Source organism: Sciurus carolinensis, chromosome 8 (assembly GCF_902686445.1).
Source record: "Sciurus carolinensis chromosome 8, mSciCar1.2, whole genome shotgun sequence".
Lineage (NCBI taxonomy): Eukaryota > Metazoa > Chordata > Mammalia > Rodentia > Sciuridae > Sciurus > Sciurus carolinensis.
The window spans coordinates 119,660,492-119,680,852 of record NC_062220.1 but is presented as its reverse complement, the minus strand read 5'-3'; the positions used below and the strand labels follow the sequence as shown (position 1 = coordinate 119,680,852).

At 45.4% G+C, this 20,361-nt stretch overlaps 2 protein-coding genes across 4 annotated transcripts in view; one reads left to right on the top strand and one right to left on the bottom strand.

The window, feature by feature from the left end:
- Rsph14 (radial spoke head 14 homolog) overlaps window positions 1-20,361 on the top strand; it is an 82,131-nt gene that overhangs the window by 5,487 nt on the left and 56,283 nt on the right. For both annotated transcript variants that reach the window (XM_047560108.1, XM_047560107.1), the window contains exon 4: window positions 4,543-4,661. In XM_047560108.1, the coding sequence (XP_047416064.1) occupies window positions 4,543-4,661 (119 nt within the window). The remainder of the gene's footprint in view (window positions 1-4,542; window positions 4,662-20,361) is intronic.
- The window catches only part of Gnaz (G protein subunit alpha z), a 53,627-nt gene continuing 47,198 nt past the window's right edge, over window positions 13,933-20,361 (bottom strand). For both annotated transcript variants that reach the window (XM_047560104.1, XM_047560105.1), the window contains exon 3: window positions 13,933-15,158. In XM_047560104.1, the coding sequence (XP_047416060.1) occupies window positions 14,814-15,158 (345 nt within the window). In that variant the 3' untranslated portion in view covers window positions 13,933-14,813. The remainder of the gene's footprint in view (window positions 15,159-20,361) is intronic.

The following is a 20,361-nucleotide window of genomic DNA, read 5'->3' as shown; positions in this document are numbered from 1 at the left end:
CTTTGCTTTTTATGGGAAGCCAATTTCCCTGTCCTAGGTCCTTACAGGGTCTGTGACTTTGATTCCTGTTCCTATGCAGGTGTTAAAACACCAGCTTCAAAGCACAGATCTGTTTTGGATTGGTTACCTTACTTCTTGCTCAGGATGCTAAGGTTGTTGGTTTCTGGCACCGGAAATGTCCCTTTCCTGTGTACAGATTTGCATTTTACATTGAAAACATATTTCACCTAGCATTTTGGTTAAGGGTTAGTGGTAGTAGAGGAAGGGTTGGAGGTGCTTTACCATATTTATTTATTTATTTATTTATTTTTTTTTTTTACATAACACATGTCATATTTTATTTATTTCTGTATATATTTTTTGACTGAACCATTTAAGAGTAAGTGTAGATATAATGACTTTCCTCCCATAAATAATTCTACATTTTTCTCTGTAGAACAAAGACATCATGTTACAAAGTCACAGCACACTTGTAACATTAATGCAGTACTATTATCTAATATAAAATCATTTTCAAATTTTAGCAGTTGTCTCAATAATATCATTTACAGCAATTTCCCCCTACTAAGAATCCAATACAAGATTATACTTTTCATTATCTTTTATTGTCTCTATTCTTCCTTAATCTGATGCTATCCCTAAACTATTTGTTGCCTATTTTAATCCTGACATTTTGGAAGAATACTTCAAAATTATTTAGGATAAGTTGTCTTTAAAGAGTATTCCTCATTCTGTTGTTTTTTTTTCTCATCAACATCTGATCTTTGAATCTGATTTTTTTTTTAATTTATTTTTTTACGTTTACATAGGGTAATGATGTTTCTTTTTTTTCCCTTCCCCCCCACCCCTCCCACCCTTTTCCCTTTATACAGTCCTTCTTTCCTTCATTCTTACCGCTCTCCTTAGCCTAACTCTAAACCTAACCCTAAACCTAATGCTAACCCCTCCCACCCCCATTTTATGTCCTCATCCGCTTATCAGCGAGATCATTCGTCCTTTAGTTTTTTGAGATTGGCTTATCTCACTTAGCATGATATTCTCCAATTTCGACCATTTGCCTACAAATGCCATAATTTTATCATTCTTCATTGTGGAGTAATATTCCATTGTATAAATATGCCACAGTTTCTTTATCTATTCATCAACTGAAGGGTACCATATTTATTGAGTTCAATCTTGTGACCAGAGATCACTAGTTTTACTTTGTATTAAAAACAGGACCCCAGCTGGGCACAGTAGTGTGCACCTGTAATCCTAGAGGTTTTGGAGGCTAAGGCAGGAGGACTGCAAGTTTGAGACCAACCCCAGCAATTTAATGAGGTCCAAAGCAACTTAGCAAGACTCTGTCTCAAAATAAAATAATAAAAGGGCTAGGAATGTGGCTCAGTGGTTAAACACCCCTGAGTTCAATCCCTGGTACCCAAATAAACAAATAGAACCCCAAATCATATCCCCAAACCCTACCCCTAGTCTTCTATATGAAAGAGACTATTGCCCAGTGTGCACAGGTCCAGAAAAGAAGGAAGGGCAGCTCAAAGGGCAAGGTGCTGACAAGCCTTTGGACTTGAGTGTAAACACAGGCACCCATTCAGAGACTTCAATCTGTCAAGAGTGTGGGGGTATCTCATAAAACCCAAACTTACTGGGTCCTGACATTCCCCAAGCTCTCAGACTCCCGGGATCCTCCTCGGTACCTGCTTCAACCTGATCCTGCATGCAGCCCTGGCCTAACTGGGGCTATGAATGCCATCACTTTCCCCCAAGTACAGCAGTGATCTTACAACTAAAGCCAACAGCTTTTGGAGCCCATTCAAGTCCTGCGTAACTGTCCTGAACTGCCCTTATTGAAAACTTTTTGCCCTCTTGCTATACAGGTAATAATGGTGTGGGGAGAGATAGAGAGAGGGGAAGGTAGTGCCACAGTTAGCAATAGGCAGGTGGATCAGTGCTGTGGCCAGAGCAGAGGGGTGTGGATGTGGGCCATGGTGTATCAGAGTGGGGGGCATGCTTTTTTGCTCTGTGATCTCTTGATCCAAGTCTCATTTTGCCTATCTGAAATTACCTCAGGATGATTCTTTAAAACTTTAGATAGGGCCAGGTATGTTGGTGCATGCCTGTGCTGAGGTGGGAGGATCACTTGAGCCCACAAGTTCAAGCCCAGCCTGGGTAACATAGCAAGATCCTGTCTCAAATCAAATAAGAATAACTAACCAATAAACAAAAACAACTTTAGGGATACACAGGAGTCAAGTATCTCTCATTTTTCCTGTTGTTTTTCCTCTCTTTTTTGGACCTGAAATAGACATTAGGTAATAGTCTTTAGAGATGGACAATGGATGCTGAGGAGAGATGCTGAAATAGAAGTAAATGCCTAGGGAAGGTGATAGTAAATTGTTCAGTGGCACTAGGATAATCTGCACCAGGGAGTCCTGGCTGTGCCCACATTAACAAGATGGGAGGATACAGTAAAAAATCTGGCCTTCACACAGAACATATTCAGTGTTCTCAGTCATTCCTCACACCACCATTGTGAGGCAAGTTGTGGGGCTGGGAGGAGACCAGAGAAAGGACTTACTACTGTGTGCCAGGGCCTAGGAGTCCAAACCCCAGCCTCTTTTAGCACATCACATTGGACAAGGAAGACAAAGGGCCAAAAGCAAAGATGAATGATTTCTAAATTTCCCCCAAGTTCAGCAGTGATCTTACAACAAAAGCCAATAGCTTTTGGAGCCCTTTCAAATCCTGTGTAACTGCCCTGAACTACCCTTGTTGAAAACTTTTTGCCCTTTTGCTATACAGGTAATGATGGAAGGGGCAATGAAGATAGCAGCCCAGGCTTCACATCTTGACACCTTGGGAAGTCAATTCACAGGATATTCTCATGAATAGGAGAGTTTTCTAGATGGTCTGACCTGTCCTCTAGCTTGCCTGCTGGTGAGGGGGGCCACATACTCTACAGACAAACACAGTTGGCTTTATTATTATTTTTATTTTTTGGGTGATGGAGATTAAACCCAGGGCCTCATGCATGTTAAGGACATGCTTTGCCACTGAAATAGACACCACAGTCTTTTTATTTTATTTTTAAAAATGAGATGGGGTCTCATTATTTCCTAGGTTGGTCCTGAACTCCTTGGCTCAAGTCTTAGACTCCTGCATAGGTGGGACTACAGGTATACACCACCCGGCTTTCAAGTATGAATGACAGAGTGGGTCACAGGGCACTGACTGAAGAGAATCCAATGGTCAGCGAAGGCCCCTGCAACTTGTGTGTCCCACTATGATCTTTTCTTCCAGAACAATTCAAAACATGCCATAAATACATGACCAGTGTAACTTCATATCAAGTACAACCACAAAAATAGGATACTAATTATAATAAGTTACTCCATATATGTATAACATGTCAAAATATACTCTACTGTCATGTATATCTAAAAAAAAAGAACAACAACAATGACAAAAAACATGCCATAAAGTTAAGTCCAACCAATGCCACGGTAACATAATTAGTTGCATGTGTCCTGTGTTCTGGGCACTTAGCTGAGGGCTTTACCCATGACTTCTCATTTATCCCTGAACTCTGTCCTGACAGATGGGACCTCAGAAGTCCTCTTTCCAGGTTCAGCTGAATTCAAAAATCAGTTGGTTGCTTTAAAGAAATGGTGAAAAACAAGGAATTCAAGAAATAGTATATTTTCTTTAAATGGTTCATTTTAACCCAAAACACAAAGATTAAGGCATTTGCTAATCCCTGTGTGGGATCTGGACCTTTTCTAGGACATGGATCCACTGAATGGTGTTTCCTGTCAACTTTTTTGCTTTAACCACATATCTGATTTGCAACTTTGGTATCATTAAAGCAGAGCAAGAACTGAAAGACATCGATGAAATAAGCTGCGTGTGAAAAATCTTCTAGAATCTTTTACAATTATCTCACCTCTTTTTTTTAGATTCACTTCTGAGTTTTTGCAAAACATTCCATCTTTTTTTTTCATAAGGAAAATTTAAAGTCTTCTCACGTAATTGGTTTACCTAATATTTAATTATATTGTTCATAATTATAAAAACAAGCATAACAGGTGCCAGTAGGTCTGAAGGTAAGCAGCTGGCCTCTGGCAAGCTCACAACTCAGCTGGGGGAACAGAAGTGGAAGGGGTTGTGGGGGTGGGCCCATGAAGCTGAGAGCCAGTGAGTGAGCTCAGCCCTGCAGTTCAGGCAAGTAGGTTACACCCCTCTGTTGACCTATCCTCATTTTATAGACCTTGGGATTGAATGAAGGTCAGAAGAGGAAAATAAGAATATAGGGGCACAAAGAGCTGGAGTCTAAATCACGGCTAGGAAGGAGCAGAGCTATGTGATTCTTATCACCACACAAATTACTGCTTTGTTCTCATGGCTTCTGTGGATTCCAGAATATGATGTTTACCTCTGGCTTTATCTGCCCTATCATGAATTCAGACTCAAACAGGGGCCTGACCTCTTATTTGATCCTCTGCAGGCATGGTATTAGTTATATCTAAATCCACTTTTTCTTCCCAGAAATGGCTTTTTAGAGAATAATGTCATCCTTGCCCTGTCCTTCCTGATGAATGACCCCTACTCACTGTGCCGGCAGAACCTGCACCAGGCATTCAAGCACCTGGCCCAGCTACCTTCAGGTAGGCTTGCCCCACAAGCAGATCTGGTGGGTCTTTCTGTGTCCCCTGGACCTCCTCTATAGGTCATGTACACGCCAGACTGCAGATCACAGTCCATAGCAAATTAAAAAAAAAATTTTTAAGTTACCATTTTGCTGGGCATGATGGTATGTGCCTATAATCCCTGTTACTTGGGAGGCCAAGGTAGGAGGAACACCTGAACCCATGACTTTAAGACCAGCTTGGGTAACAGACCCACATCTCAACACTTTTAGCAACAACAAAAAAGTTACCTTTTTATTAAATCACAACATATATTTTTCAAGCATATATAGGGCCAGTGGGTCATAGCTCAGAGATAGAGTACATACTTAGTAAGTACAAGGCCCTGGGTTCAATCCCCAGCACCCATCCCCTAAAAAACAAACAAACAAACAAACAAATAAACAAAACCCCCTCCAAACCCCCACAAATGTGAACATTTGATTAAATTGTACTAAATGAGTATGCCATTTGACAACTACCCAAGTCAAGAAACGTGGAATATTTCACCATTCCAAGACTTCCCATAGACACCATACAGGGTTCTACTTCTCATCCAAAGGGAAACAATTTATTTAATTTATAAGGCCATAGCTTAGCTCATTTTTTTCCCCAGTGCTGGGGATTGAACACAGGTCCTTACACATGGTAATCATGCACTACACCCTTAACCCTGTTCATGTCTTTTTAAAAACTTAATGGAAATAGAAACATACAGATTGTAATATTTTGATTTTAGCTTCTTTCACTCGCTAATTTGTTTCTGAGATTCATATATGTTATATATTACTGATTTTTGTTGATTTAGTCTTGGAGTTTTTTATATATATTATGAGAATGTACTCCAGTTTATCCATTCTGCTGCTGAGGGACATTTGAGTTGTTTTTACTTATGGCTACCAAGAACAAAGGGGTTATAAACACTCTTATATATGTCTTTTGGTGGGTACATATGTACATTTATTTTGAGACATACTAGGAGTAGAATGGCTGGCAAAGGATAAATTCATGTTCAGCTTTAGATGGTACTGCTAAAGGGTTTTCTAAAATAGTTGCTCCAATTTCCACTCCTATCAGCAGCAGTATACGAGAGTTCCAGGTACTCTACATCCTAACCAACATTTGGTCTTTTTATTTTAGCTAGTTTGATGTGTGTGTGTGTGTGTGTGTGTGTGTGTGTGTGTGTGAATGGTATCTCATTTTTATATTAATATGTATTTCCTTGGTGATTAAAGGAAAGTTTATTTATTTGTTTATTTATTTTTCTGAGATAGGCGTCTCACTATGTTGCCCAGCCTGGGTCTAAACTTCTAGGCTCAAGAAATCCTCCTGCCTCTCAGCTCCCTGAGTATCTGTGATCATAGGTATAGGCTACCATTCCTGACTGGAGAGGCCCTTTAAATGTTCTCTTTTGTGAAATGTCACAATAGATTGTTAGTAATAAAGAAGGCCTACCCCAAAGGCAATGCTGTACACACTCACTGTGGGCCCTTCCAACCCTGGCCTGTGGTACCCTTTAGGTGACTGCTTCTGTTAATTAGATGGGGAGTCTAGGGTAACAGTCACATGTCAACAACAGCCAGAGGGTTGATACTTGTGTCAGGCTGACATCTACCTGGTTGCATGACTACAATGAGCATTTTTAAATGAGGTGCTCATTCCAAGAGGTGGGATAGTAGGCCTTGAAGTGGTACCTTAGGTAAAGGTAGACAAATCAATGTTGTAGTACAGAAGTCAAATGAATCTGGTTTCCCTTTGCCCTTCCCCTCATTTCCACTAGTTATTTACTCAAATATAAAGTGAGGACAAAGTGAGATAAAGGTGAGAAAACACTGGCCAAGTGTATAGTCCAGCACCCTGCAGGATGGAAGAAATATAAGCATTCAGGGACTGTGAGACCTCCCTGAATTAAGGCCCAGAGACACATAACTGTGGAATCAGGTGCAGAAAGACAGGCCCCGCAGAGCACTGTCCATGAGGGCCTGGGATTGCTGCCTGGTTCCTGAGGCACATCTTCCTTCAGCTGAACTGGGCTGGATGTTGGAGAGCATGTTAGGCTAGACAACAGAACCTCTGGTGGTGTTTAATAAAAAAAAAAAGACCACTATAGGGGCTGGTATTGTCGCTCATTGGTAGAATGCTTGCCTACCATGGAGGCACTAGATTCAGTCCTCAGCACCATATAAAAAATAAATAAAATAAAGGAATCATGTCCATCTACAACTAAAACAAACAAACAAACCCCAAAAAACTAATGCTTAACTTGAAAAAAAAAGACAACTATATCCCTGGTCCTTTCTCAAGCCACCAAGAACAGTTATCTCTGGGGATCACCTCTGTACACATTTGTTTTTATTTTTCTGTGTGGTAATGGGGATTGAACCCAGGGCCCCCCACGTCAGGCAAGCACTCTACCACTGAGCTACATCTCTAACCCACACACATTTATTTCTTAAATGTACCTTGACTGTTTCTCACATTGTACCTGGGGTTGAGAGCCTTGAGATATCTGGTGTCTTCATGGAGGTCCAGTATGAGTGCCCTGTGCTCACCACACTAAAACTCAAGGAGTGAGACAGGACCTGGTCCCCTCATTCTTAGTGTGTAGGGAGAAGGGCCTTTGCTCTCATCCAAGGCTCTTAAAATTAGTGTCACCTATTTAAAAAATTCAGAGAAACTGAGATAATAATAATGAACATTGAGTACCATCATCCAGCTTTGCCAAACTGTAACATTTTACCATATTTCATATTTGTTTGAAAAGTCATATATAAAATCCAAGTGCCCTGTGAACCTTTTCCTACCCTTCTTCCCATCCTCCCTTGAACACCAATAATTTTGTGACTGTATCCCCAATATATCTTTATATTTTACCACAAATATAAATTTTATATATATGTGCATATATATAAAATTTGACTTTGCATATCTTAAAACTTTAACAGATCTTGTTATATATATCCCTATGCTACTTAAATACCTTTAAAAACACTGCTTTTTAAAAGGTATTTTTAAGTAGCTTGGATAAATATTGAGATTATCCATGTCATATCATGGGCTCTATTTCATTTCTTCCCACTGCTGCATGTTTTCACAGCATTTGACTGTACCATGTTTTTTTAATTTGTTCTTTTTAGATATACATGACAGTAGAGTATAGTTTGATATTTCATACTCAGCCATAAAGAAGAATGAAATTATGCCATGATGTTTCCATGTTGGTTGTTTCATCTCCTGTGCTGCAGAAGGAATGAACAATGAGAGTTCCTGCTCTGGTTTTCCTGCTATACTCAAGGGAGAATCCCTCCAGGGCCTCTCCTGAGGAGGGCGATGACACATCCTTGTCAGTTCTGATTGGTAGCTCTGATGTTTCATTGTTGTGCTGCTTTGCTGATCTTTGTGACGGGTAAGAAGGAATACTCCTTCTGCCTGGCACCCCCTCTGGCAACTTTCTGCCCAGAGCCTCTAGGGATCCAGGACACTCAGAGTTCTTTTTCTATTTTTTATTGATTCGAGGAAGTGTTCTTTGTTTATCTCAGATTTCAAGCCATTGTTGGTTGCCTACTTGGCAAATATCATTTCCCAGGATGTTTGTATGACTTCTCACTATTTGGTGAATCATTGACTCCAGTTTTCATTTTAATAATGTAATGAGTTTCATCAATCTATTCCTTTGTACTTTTTTTTGGGGGGGGGGTTGTGTGCTGAATAAGAGAATCCTTTACCCCGAACTTTGAAGATATTCTGCCATATCTTCTGCGGAAACTTAAGTTTTGCTTTTCGCATTTAGTCTGTGAAGATACCTGAAAAGGAGTTTTATCTGTCTGTTTTTAGTGCTTGCCAATCTAACACTGCCAGAATCCCAAAAACTCTGTGGATATCTGGGTTCTGGATGATAGTGCATGCCTGAAATCAGGAGGCTGAGGCAGGAGGATCACAAGTTCAAGGCCTACCTTGGCAACTTAAAAAGACCCTGTCTCAAAACAAAAATAAAAAGGTCTGGGGATGTAGAGTGCCCCTGGGTTCAATCCCTAATACCTAAAAATACCAAAATCAAACCTTGACCCTTTGTCATAGGTTTACTGGGTGCTGCTCATCATCTGTGAAGGGCCCAGAAAGGAGACCTGGGACACCCTGGTGGGACTGGGACTGGGAGGATGGCTGAACAGATGGATGGAGAAAGGCAGGCAGTGTGACAGGTACACCTGGACATCCTCCATCCTGGGGGATCTTTTGAGTACTATGGCTTCTGGATTGGCCAGTGTGGCTGTGCCCCAAGTGGTAACCTCGATGGGCTTGTAGATGGGGATTTAGGTAGGGCATGGGCTTCTATTTCTGCGATGACCTTATTCTTATCAGCGTGTGTGACCTTGGGCAATAGTGTAGTCCATGGAAGCTTGAGTTTTGTCACCTGTATGGTCTAGCTGAAATAATCTGAACATAGAACTCAGCATGCTCTTAGCATATGCTATGGTCATTACTATGGATTTCCTATCTATAGCCGAACTGGAAGGAAGGCATTAAAAAAAAATCATGGCATCCTTGACACCTGATAGAGTACCTGGTTTGTGATTAGCAGTCAATAAATACTGTTCAGCAGGTTTTATGTCATATTTTAAAGGATCATTTGTTGTTTTCTGGCTATAATTCACTCATCCACTTGTTTATTCTTTCAATAAACATATGTTGAACCCTTGCCTTGTTCCTGTGACTGTGCCTTCAGTTTCCTCCCTGTAAGTTGGGGTTTCTGTGGGAGAATGTTTCTAAGGTCTTCCCTCTAAATCTACACCATGGTCTGATTTGCTATGTGATTTCCAAGAGTAACCAGCAGATGGCACCCTAGGACTGAAGACTGTTCTCACAGGGCCCTGGTCCATTCCTTCAGACCTATCTTGTGCCCCAAGATAGTGCTGTGTTAGGAGGGGAGAGACCAGGATAGAAGAGGCAAATGCCATGTAGAGGCTGCCAGCCCAGGTTTCCCATCAGCTCCTGAGTGACCATCAAGGATTCTTCTGTTGTCACTCACTAGTTTCCCTATCCCACCACTGCTCCTGCTAACTCCCTGAGAAAAAGGTCTCATTTTGTGGTCAGGTATTCTGCAGGGCCCCTTGAAGTTTCCCACTACCAGTCCCAGGGGTACTGACTGACCAGGCATATCTGTGAGTTTGGCCTAGCACTTTCTCCTGTCACCCCCTCCTTGTGCCAAGCTCTGAGATGCTGGTTCCACTTTTGGGGCAATGTCGTGGGACCTGTTGTGTCCCTGATCCCAGAATGTGCAGCTTGGGTTTGGGTCAGACCCTGGGAATGAAGGTAGGCACCCTTCCTAATGCAGAGGAGAGCACTAGTTCTCTATAGGAGGGGTCCCCACCTAAGGAAACTGTCTTCCTAGCTTCAGGAGGGAGCAAGGCTGGACTTAGGAGAGGGAGGGCACAGATGAGGAGATGTCTGGATTAGTTTTGTTCCCAGCTGTTTTGAGGGGCAGGGAGCATCCTTGGAGTCATAGTGACTAGAGGGAAATCTGGCGGTGGCTATGTCCATGAGGAACTGAAGTCCTGGGAGTAGGCTGCTTCCCTAGGCAGGACTGCTGGAGGAGAAAAGTGGGTATGCTTTCCCTTCAGGAATGTTCCAGGCAGGGAACCCTTGTCTCTCCTCAGCAGCAGTCCAGATACCCAATTGCCTGGGAAGTGGCCCAGAGCAGACCCTATTCCTCCTGGCCCTGACACCACAGGGCAGAGGGAGGAGCTGCCTCAGAAGGGCAGGCCTTTCTTTCCTTGCCTGCCCTCAGGACGGAGTGCACCAGGGCTCCAGGCACATCCTTGGCCTGACAGTCTTTGGTGAGCAGTTCCTCATCACCCAAGTCTCAGTGGGGATAATACGCACCAACAGGGATACTCAGCTTGCTTGGTTCCCACCTTGCGTGCCTGCTAGATGCCTCCTCCCTTCTTCCCTCCTCTTCACCTGGCCCTGGCAAGCCTGGCAAGGGTCCTAGAACCTATCTTCATCATCTCTCTTGAGTAAGGCGGCCTTTTCCTTGAGGGTGTCATAATATTCCCAAATGGTTTGAGACAACCTGTTACAAATGGGATTACTACAGGGGTCAATCCTCCCCAGGGCACGAGTGGGTTACATTAGCTGGCACCTGGTTTGGGAACTGCCTCAGCATCGAGGACCTCTGCCAGGTTCATTTCAGTGAGATGAATGTGTCCAAGGTGTCATCCAGCCTCAGTGTGGCCCCCTCCTCCTCATGGTGCAGTGCATCCTTCTCTGGTACTTGCCCCTCTGCCAGCTGGGCCCATACTCCTATGCCTATTTGTCCTGGATGGCTGGCATTGTCCAGCGCTTGGCAGGTCTGCTGTGGAGCTCTGGGGAGTGTGGACAGATGTTACACAGCCACTTGGGCCCTAGGCCTCGCTGTATCACTTGTCACATATTAATGGTGGAAAGTTGTCCCCTTTCAGTGTCTCTGCTTCCTCTTCTGTAAACCAGAACCAATAATCCTGACTTCCCAGGAGTGTGGTGCATAGTGAGCAGTCACCAGTGGGAGCTAGGATTACTGTGACCACTGTCATTGCCCCACTGTCCCACCTGGTGACCATACAAACTATAGGGGAGGATGGCAATCTCTCAGGGGGAGGGAGCTGCATGTTAGTGTGTCCTGGGAGGGAAGGCTGGGGCCCTATGTAGTAAGATGGGCTAGACATAATCACCAGCAGAGGGCAGGATAGCCTGGTTGACCCCAATTCCTCCCCTTAAGCCACCCTCACCCTGCCCTCCCCTGCAAGGTTTTCTGTGGATATTTGCCTTATTGGTTTCTCCTGGATCCTCCTAACTTGGGAGAAAGATGGTGCATCAGATGGTGCCCTATCCTTAACTGTCCAGAATTTGCAAACACCTCTTCCTACCTTGCCCTGGAGTGCTCTAGGAAGTAGAATGTGGGGAGGGAGGGAGGAATGATGCTGGGGTGGCTTTGAACTGGATCCAGAGGGTTGGGTGGATCCTGGACTGTGAGGTTGGGAAAGGGCATGTAGAGCAGAGAGATCAGTAAGAGCAAGAGGGGATCTCAAGAGGGAAGAACAAGTACAGATCTGCAGTGGAGGATAGATCTAGGGAACCCAGCTGCAAGGCCCAACATGGGGGTCTGGGAGTCTGGGGTTCCTCTGCAGCCTGTGTGGAATCATGGAAAATCTTATGCTGACTGGGCTTTGGGAACCAGGAGGAAGATCTTTACTAGGGAAGGCCTCCTCTGATCCTTATGCACATCAGTTGTGTGTTTTTAGGTTAAAGATGCTCATGGTGAAATAACTGCTCTTTTTCACAGTTGGCATTAAAAAGCACAAAATAAGTGTTAACCGTTTTAAGTCACATGTTATTTCTTCTTAAACAAAAGCTCCTTTGGGTTCTTGCTGTTTGGTGATGTGGGGAGGTGCAAAGGGAATCCCCACACTGGATCCAGTGGGAACGGGGTAGTCAGTGCCAGGTTTGAGTGGTGTATCTGCGTGAGTGTGTGTTTATTTGTGTGCATGAACGTGTACGCATGTGTATGTGTATAAAGTCATCTGCTGCCCCCACCTCAGGGCTTTGCTTAAGGTTCTGCTTCGAGGAGAAGGCTTCGGGGTGGCTATATGCACTTTGTGGTTTCCTGGCCCTTCCAGGTACAGGACAGGGCAAAGACCCAAGAGCTTTGGAAGGCATTGGTACACCTCTGCTCCTCCCATGAAGCAGGACATCTACTTGGCCTGGGGAAATCCCTGGTTGATTGCTTCTCAACCTTCACCTTGGTTGGGCACTTCTCCTCACATATAAAATGGATCACCACTGGCAACCTGCAGAGGTGGAGTGTAAATAAAATAAGTTACAAGAAGCCTGACTCTGTGTCCCACTTGAAGGTACTTGGTGACACATCTTGATTTCTAATCAGTGCTTTCCCATCACCCCAAGATGACTCTAACCACACAAGCTGGTCAGCAAGCACTGGGTCCCAGTGTACCTCTCCTTCCTAGCACCCCAGAGGGTTTTGCCCTACACTATCATGGGGGAATGAACTTTTTCCTAACTGCCCTGGGAGGATGATTCAGACCTCAGCAGAGGTATCTGTAGGGTGAGGAGTCTGGGTAATGGTGCAACCTAGACTAGTGTTGGGCAGGGTCCTGAGGGCAACAGGAGGTTCCCCCAGACTTCCATCTCTTCAGTCCACAGGGGCCTGACAGGTCTCCCCTCTCTCGCAACTTCTTTCCTCTCAAGGTTATTCCTGACATTAATTTTAAAATGATTTTACCTGGGGTTGGGGGTGTGGCTCAGTGTTACAGTACTTGCCCAGCTGGGTTCAATTCTCAGCACCAGTGGTGGGTATTTATCTAATTGTGTGGAGATGTGGGAGCACAGGAGGAAGAAAATTCAGTGTGGAAGGTGTCCCCAGCTGCCTGAGACAGAACCAAATTTAGCCATGCACACAGCACACTGGGACAAGACCCGGCTCCATTCAGGATATTTTATTTTCTTCAAGTAGACAATCTTTGACTTTCATATGGTCACCAGTTCCTCTCTTTCCCTCTGTACATCTCTTCAAGTCCTTGGCTGTGATTCTGCACGCTGACCTTGGACGCATGGGTAACTGAACAAAGGGTGAGAGAGAAGGAGATTTGGCAAGGGCTCTGGAGGTGCCTCCCCTCTCAGCAGCAGGGGTTCTTATTTACACACGGTCCTTGGCCAAGGTCCTTTCAAGGCCAGTGCCCATGGGCCCTGGGACAGGAAGGCCCAGAGTGCACGGTCCCAGCAGGGCCTCCCTCAGGCCACAAAACTGGCTGTGCCTTCACAGGAGTCGTTGCAGCTCCCAGCCTGTCTCAGGCTTGGGGCATGCAGGGACCAGGGGTTAGAGGGGGACACCATCTCTTGCCTCTCCTTCCTTCACTCAGCAAAGCCACAGATAATTTATGCTTTAAATACCAAGACATTTAGCTATTGTTCATTCGCTCCTAGGTGAAGAACCTTCTTTAAATACATCACATTTATTTTTCTTAAATAAAAACAAAGCAGAAAACTGCACCAATAACAAGAGGACGCTGCAGAGGCTTATGTACAACATGTGTCCTGCACTAGCCTTGCAGGACTATTCGCCCCAGAATCCTTTGGAGCAGAGGGACAGAGTCGCCCGAGTAACAACTTTTACACTCAGCAAGCCAGACACAAAAAGGATCACCTGAAAAAAAATATGTTTTGAAAATCTGCATTTAAAAAAGAATACTCAACTGCATCTGAAATTTTCTGTATATTTTTTGTTTTCCTGCGAAACACCACGAGATTTGGCGAAAGGGGGGAAAAAGGTGTGTCAGAGAGAAAAAAAAAAAACAGGTTTCAATTTATAAAACATCAGACCAGTAGAAGAAAAACTGGAATCCCAGCTGGTCTAATTTGAAGTAAATCGTGCCACTTGTTTTATTGTGTTGATTTTTGTTGCATATTTTGAAGCTGTTTAAAAAGAGCCATGAATGGCTGAAGGTCTGATTAGTGCTGACACCTGGCTCCTCAGGTCCCAGGTCCAGGACAAATGGGGTTCAGAGCAGCTGTGTGTAGGGTGTGGCCAGCAGGATGGCCTACAGTCCCTGCTCTGGTCCTCACTCCTTGTCATTGGCAAGGTCCTCAGTCGAGAACTCAGGTGATGAGCTGGCCTTCCTCTAGGCAACAGGGACACAGTTGGTATAACCTGATCACAGCCCTGCTGTCTTTCCCCAGCTGTTGGATGCAGACCTCCGTGCAGAGTGGGGCCAGCTCAGGAAGGTAGAGTGAAGGGGCAGGATGGTCTATAATGAACTTGTGACAGCAGCTCCTCAAATCTTGATGAGACCTCAGTGCTCTGGAGAACTTTGCCATCTCCAGGTATGCGTGTGTGTGTGTGTGTGTGTGTGTGTGTGTGTGTGCACGCGCGCATGTGCACACGTGTCTAACTACCTAGCAATCTATCCATATATATTTATGTTTGCAGAAATGTGGGGCCAAGGAGGTGGCAGCTGAGGGGGGTGGGGGGACATTCTTCAGGCCCCCCATTTTCTGCCCCTGGGTTGGGCCTCTCTAGCACGAGTAGGGGTGTGATACCCCATGGGTTTTACCACAAGCAAGCAGGCTGGGCCTGGCTCCTCAGCAAAGGCCAATGTACTTAAGATTGTTCTGTATAATGACATCTGTCACTGCATCAAAGACAAACTGGATGTTACTGGTGTCAGTGGCACAGGTGAAGTGGGAGTAGATTTCCTTGGTCTCCTTGTTGCGGTTCAGGTCCTCGAACTGCCGCTGGATATAGACGGCGGCCTCCTCATACGTGTTCTGGCCCTTGTATTCAGGGAAGCAGATGGTGAGCGGGATGCGCCGGATCTTCTCCGACAGCAGGTCCTTCTTGTTCAGGAAGAGGATAAGTGAGGTGTTGATGAACCAGTTGTTGTTGCAGATGGAGTCAAAAAGGCGCAGGCTCTCTGCCATTCGACTCTGGGTTGGGGGAAGGAAAGTGCTGGCATTAGGGCACACAGCAAGCATAGACCCTAGACCCTCAGTCCTGCCAGGAGAAAGCCCCCCCTTAGCAGGGCCTGCCAGCCCAATTCTGGTCCCCAAGAAAGCACCATCCTTTTGTTGTAGAGTCCTTCCTCTCTCAGGTCAGCTTCCTCCCACCCTCTGAATCCCATAGTGTTTCTGATGCCTGTCCCTCACTTGCCCTACATCCACACATGAAAGCTCAAGTCTTCCACATGAGCTACTATTAGATCATGTCTCCCTTAAGTCTGGATTTTATGCAGTCCTTTGAAATATTGATCCTGCCACATGATATGTGTGAAGGGGCAGCCTACACTCCTGTAACCAAAGAATTCTGAACTAGGAATGAAATGCCTGCCCTGCAACAGTCTCCTCTCCCCACCTACCCTGGTTTTTATACACTGCCACATACTCCTGACCCTGCTGTACACTGAGGGCGGGATCCTGACCCTATCGCCTGGTGGCCTGAACTAAGCAGGTAGGCTTGGAACATGTAGAGAGCAGGACAGCATCCAGGATAGAGCAGTGACCAAATCATAGAACATGGCCCCATTCTCCACCCCTCTTTACCTCTTCACTTTCTAAGGACATGGAATAATAACTCTGAACTTCAAGGATTATAATGCTTTTGTGTAACTCCCCAATCCACTGCAATACTGACAATTCTCACTTCTAAAAGGAATAACTACCAAGAACTACTATTTGGAATTACTGCCAGTGAAAGCTATCCTCATTTTAAGATAAAATGAACCAGCTAAGAGTCCAGACAAGTCTGGGACCTGTTTAGTTAAGATCTAAGGCTTTGGATTAAAGGCCTTTTCTGATCAGATTTTATCACCATTGACAATGGTATTCACCATAGCAACTGTAGTTGGCATTAACAGTACACATGAGGCATCAATATCACCTATCAATATCAATATCAATATCATCAATATAATCATCAATGACTGCAGTAACAATAAGTAACAACTATAGCTGGACATAAAATGACAACTGTTCATCCCTTACACTTTCTTAATCCCATTGTACAGAGGAAGAAACTGAAGGCTAGAGGCAGGAAATGTGTTCCATGTCCCTTGGTCAGGATCTCCAGGTGTGTTGCTCTTGAAGGTCAAGATCCAAGGGAGGTCACCCCAGGGATAGCCAGGAGGAAGCCTCACAGACACCCTGCTTTCTATGTCCATCCGGGAGACCATGTTTTCCAAATCCAATCTTGTTGCTTCTTTAGAATGATATCAATAACACACTGAAAAAATGAGCAGCCTCAGGTCTAGGTGCGGGTGGAATTGACCTTACTGCAGAGAGAATAAAGGGGCAGGGTCCCAATTCCAGCAGTGCTCTGGGGAGCAAGCACCTCCACAGTTGAACTGATATGATGTTCCCAAAGGTGAGATCAGTGTTGGTTTAGGAATGTCACATTCTACTGGGAGAGTAATTAGCTCTAATAGACTCCTGGAAGCTACACTGTAAAGACGATGTGAAAACAGAGCTGTCACTTCTCAAAGGAATGTTATAATTGGAGGCCATGTTTCTGACCCCAAATACTGCATCAGATAAGGTCATTAGCACATATGCATTGGTTCATTGAACAGAAGCTTGCTAAACATGTTCTGAATCCATGGGCCGACAGTTCCACATGCCAGGTGATGGGGTCCCAGAATTGTGAGCCCTGGTGCTAAGGGAACAGAGGGTCTAGGCAGGAATATCAGGCTCCATTTAGAGGTGGGCCAGGGGGCTTCCCCCCAGCTTGTGAAGGGGATAGTCTGGCCATTAGCAGGGTATGGACATGGCATTCAAGAGTGGATGGGCAAGTATAGAGTGGGGGTAAGGGCCTGGCTCGGGCTCCCTGAATACTGCTGGATCACCTGGGGTGACAGCTGGGGTAGATTCTGCATCCAGCTCAGCCCAGCAGTTCTTGGGCAGAAAGAAGAATGTAGCCAAAAAGAGGGGCAGGAGCATACCTCAGCATGCTACAACAGTGCATGAATGCTGGCCATCACTCGGGGAGGGCTCGGCAGGTTGGTTCTCTGTGGGGCAAATGTGAATGGGAAGAGCTCAGGTGCTGAGTCCCACATGGAGCAAGCTGGAGTGGCAATGGGAGGGGTTAACAGATCAGATGGGCAATCCCATCCCCCAGGCTATCTTAGCCGCACTTTTTGTTGTGTAAAACATAAGCACCATAAGCCCCTTCACCCAAGTGATCTGAACCCTTTCCGTGATGATGTTTCTCTTTGGGAATCCTGAATGATTCTGAGCATCCAGTTCCTGATGAAGATCAAAGAAACTCAGACACTTATCTCACAGGCCAGTAGAGAGCAGAGGAAGTAGGGCCCTTTCTCCATTATGTGGCATCTTTCACACGTGCTCACCAGAGTTTTGATTTCTGTGATAGCCTTGTAAAGGCAATAGGCTTCCCAGAAACTCAGGACCCTCTCTTCTGAGGTCCATTCTCACACCCCAGGTTCCTCTTGCTTTGCTGGTATTTTGGGGACTCAGGTTTCCCTGTTTCTTCTCTATTCCTTAGGACAAACCGTGGGAAACCACAATGGCCCTCATGACAGACTCCTGAGGGAAGCAATGGTCCTCAAAGAATACAAAACCTCTATTTTTATAGATGCCTGGCCCTCTCATCCCATTCCCTGAGTTCTGCCCAGTGGGATTCAGGAGATCTTATGGAGATTCTGACCCTTGTGTGTAACTTGTGGGCTCAGAGAGACATGGAACTTTAGAGTGGGGGTAGATCCTAAGCTAGCTGCCTTCATTCAACCCTCACTGATGCTGGTTGAGTCCTGAGTATGAGCAGTGTACCATGGGGAGGTGGATGTGAACACCTACCCTAGGATCTCTACAAATTGGGAAGGCTGCTCAGAAGGCCTAGCACGGGCAGCATAGAAATGGCAGGTACCCTCTCAAAGTGTCTGAGGGCCTGGTAAGTGAGAGAGTGAGACTGTCCTGCTGGGATGTGTCCTTAGACCAGAGGCCTGATGCTTTCAGAGGCAGGAGGGACAGTGGGGAGGCTAAGGACCCACAGGCAGGTCCCTGCTTAATGGAAGCTGAATAAAGAATCCTACACTCAGAGAGGGGTGCCATATGGGGCACAAAAAGACCAACAGTAGAAGCAGTGATGGAGCTGTTTACTCCTCTGACAATGGTGCCTGCCCATGGGTGCCTCTCAATCTCAGAGCCATGTCACAGTTGTTCCTATGTTCTTACAGTCTCACATGCAGACAGACAGGCAGAGTGGTGTCCTAATACTTCAAATCACAGCCACTGAAAATACCATGTTATTTTGGGCTGTGACTCTGAAAACCATATGAAACTTGCATGAGTATGAGGATGGAAAGGATGAAACCCCACATGCCTTGTCTCCCAGGCCTCTTCCCTATAGTACCTCCTACCTGTCCAGGTTCTGCTCGCCCTGCAGGGTATTCTTTCCATCTCCTTACAGCACACATCTGACTGTTCCCCTGAACCACCATAAGGTCCCAGTACCTCAGTCTGGCCTTTAGGGGTTCCTGCCCCTTGGTGGGTATAAACAACCAGAGGCAGCTTTGCAGTCATCCAACTATAGTCACTTTTATGGCATCCATCCCTTCCCTGTCCTGTAGTAACTTCCCCAATCAGCCAGATACAAACATGCTCTCCTCAAACCTAAGAATCAAGAGGAGCTGTCCCTGAAAGCCATGACCCCAGTCAGGGAGAAGTTTTCCCATTCCACACACTGGCCAAGGCCTAGAGAGGGGCTGACTTGCCAGGGCTCATGGAGAACCCTGTTTTTTCACCAACCAACAATGTTCTCTTCCAGTAAGAAGCCCTCCTTGCCTTTACCTCTCCAGCTGCCAATGGAGCAGCAGTGGGGGGAGGAAGCGCAGCAGCCATTAGTTGTTGTGATGCCAGTCCAGGGCACTGATGCCCACTCAACTCTCCAGGGCTTGCTCGCCAGCAATATGGCACCTTCTATGAGGCCGGGGTTTGTCTGTACATTTATTTATATAAATAACATGGAGCAGACGATTCCCATCAGAAGTCTGTGCAGCAGTGGGAATCTCACTGCTGGCTGGTGGGAAATCAGTGATTTGTAAAAAGGTGTGTCAGTGGTTGGATATAGTCCCCAGGGTGGTGCAGTCATTTCTTAGCCATTTCGAAGAAGAAAGCCCCTGCTCAGACAGAACCAAATATACCCACTGCCACTGAACCTGTTTTACCTTAGGGTGGTACTTGTTTGGGCCCTGGCTCCCACACCACAATATGAAGGGAACTGATAGTACATTCCTAAGGGGCTTTCAGCTTACTGACCTTTAAGTCTGGGGCCTTCATCCCAAGCATCACTGCCAGGTGTCACACCTATAATAGCCAAACCAGGACCAGCTCCTGGAACAGAATTCTTAAGGAGCATAGCAGAGCTTGTGTCTGGTTAGTCAGGGGCTGAGACCCCTCAGTCTCAATTCCTTAGAGGCTCTTCTGGTGACACAAAAGGGCAGATGTCCCTGGTTATATGCACACGGTCTAGGGTTCACTTTTTTTTTTTTTGCAGGGGGTACTGGGGATTGAACTCAGGGGCACTCGAACACTGAGCCACTTCCCCAGCCCTGTTTTGTATCTTATTTAGAGACAGGGTCTCGGGCTGGGGAGATAGCTCAGTTGGTAGAGTGCTTGCCTTGCAAGCACATAGGCCCTGGGTTCAATCCCCAGCACCGCAAAATAAATAAATAAATAAATAAATAAATAAAAATAGAGACAGGTCTCACTGAATTACTTAGTACCTTGCTGTTGCTGAGGCTGGCTTTGAACTCGCAATCCTTCTGCTTTGGCCTCCAGACATGCTGGGATTACAGACATGTACCACTGCGCCCAGCTAGGGTTCACTCTTAGCACAGGGCTTGCTTTGCCTCAGACAACTTCTCCTTTTTAGTTCTGTTTCCTCATCTGTAAGATGCCAGGACTAGCCAAGTGTAGTGATGCATACTTATAATGCCAGATACTTAGGAGGCAGAGGCAGGAGGTTTGTGAATTGGAGCAACTTTCTGAGTTTCAGCAAACTTAGCCAAGATGCTGTCTCAAAAAATAAAAAGGGCTGGGGATGTAGCACCCTTTGGTTCAATCCCCAGTAACTCCACCCCAACTAAACAAAAAAATGCCAGGCTATTGTAAGGAGGCA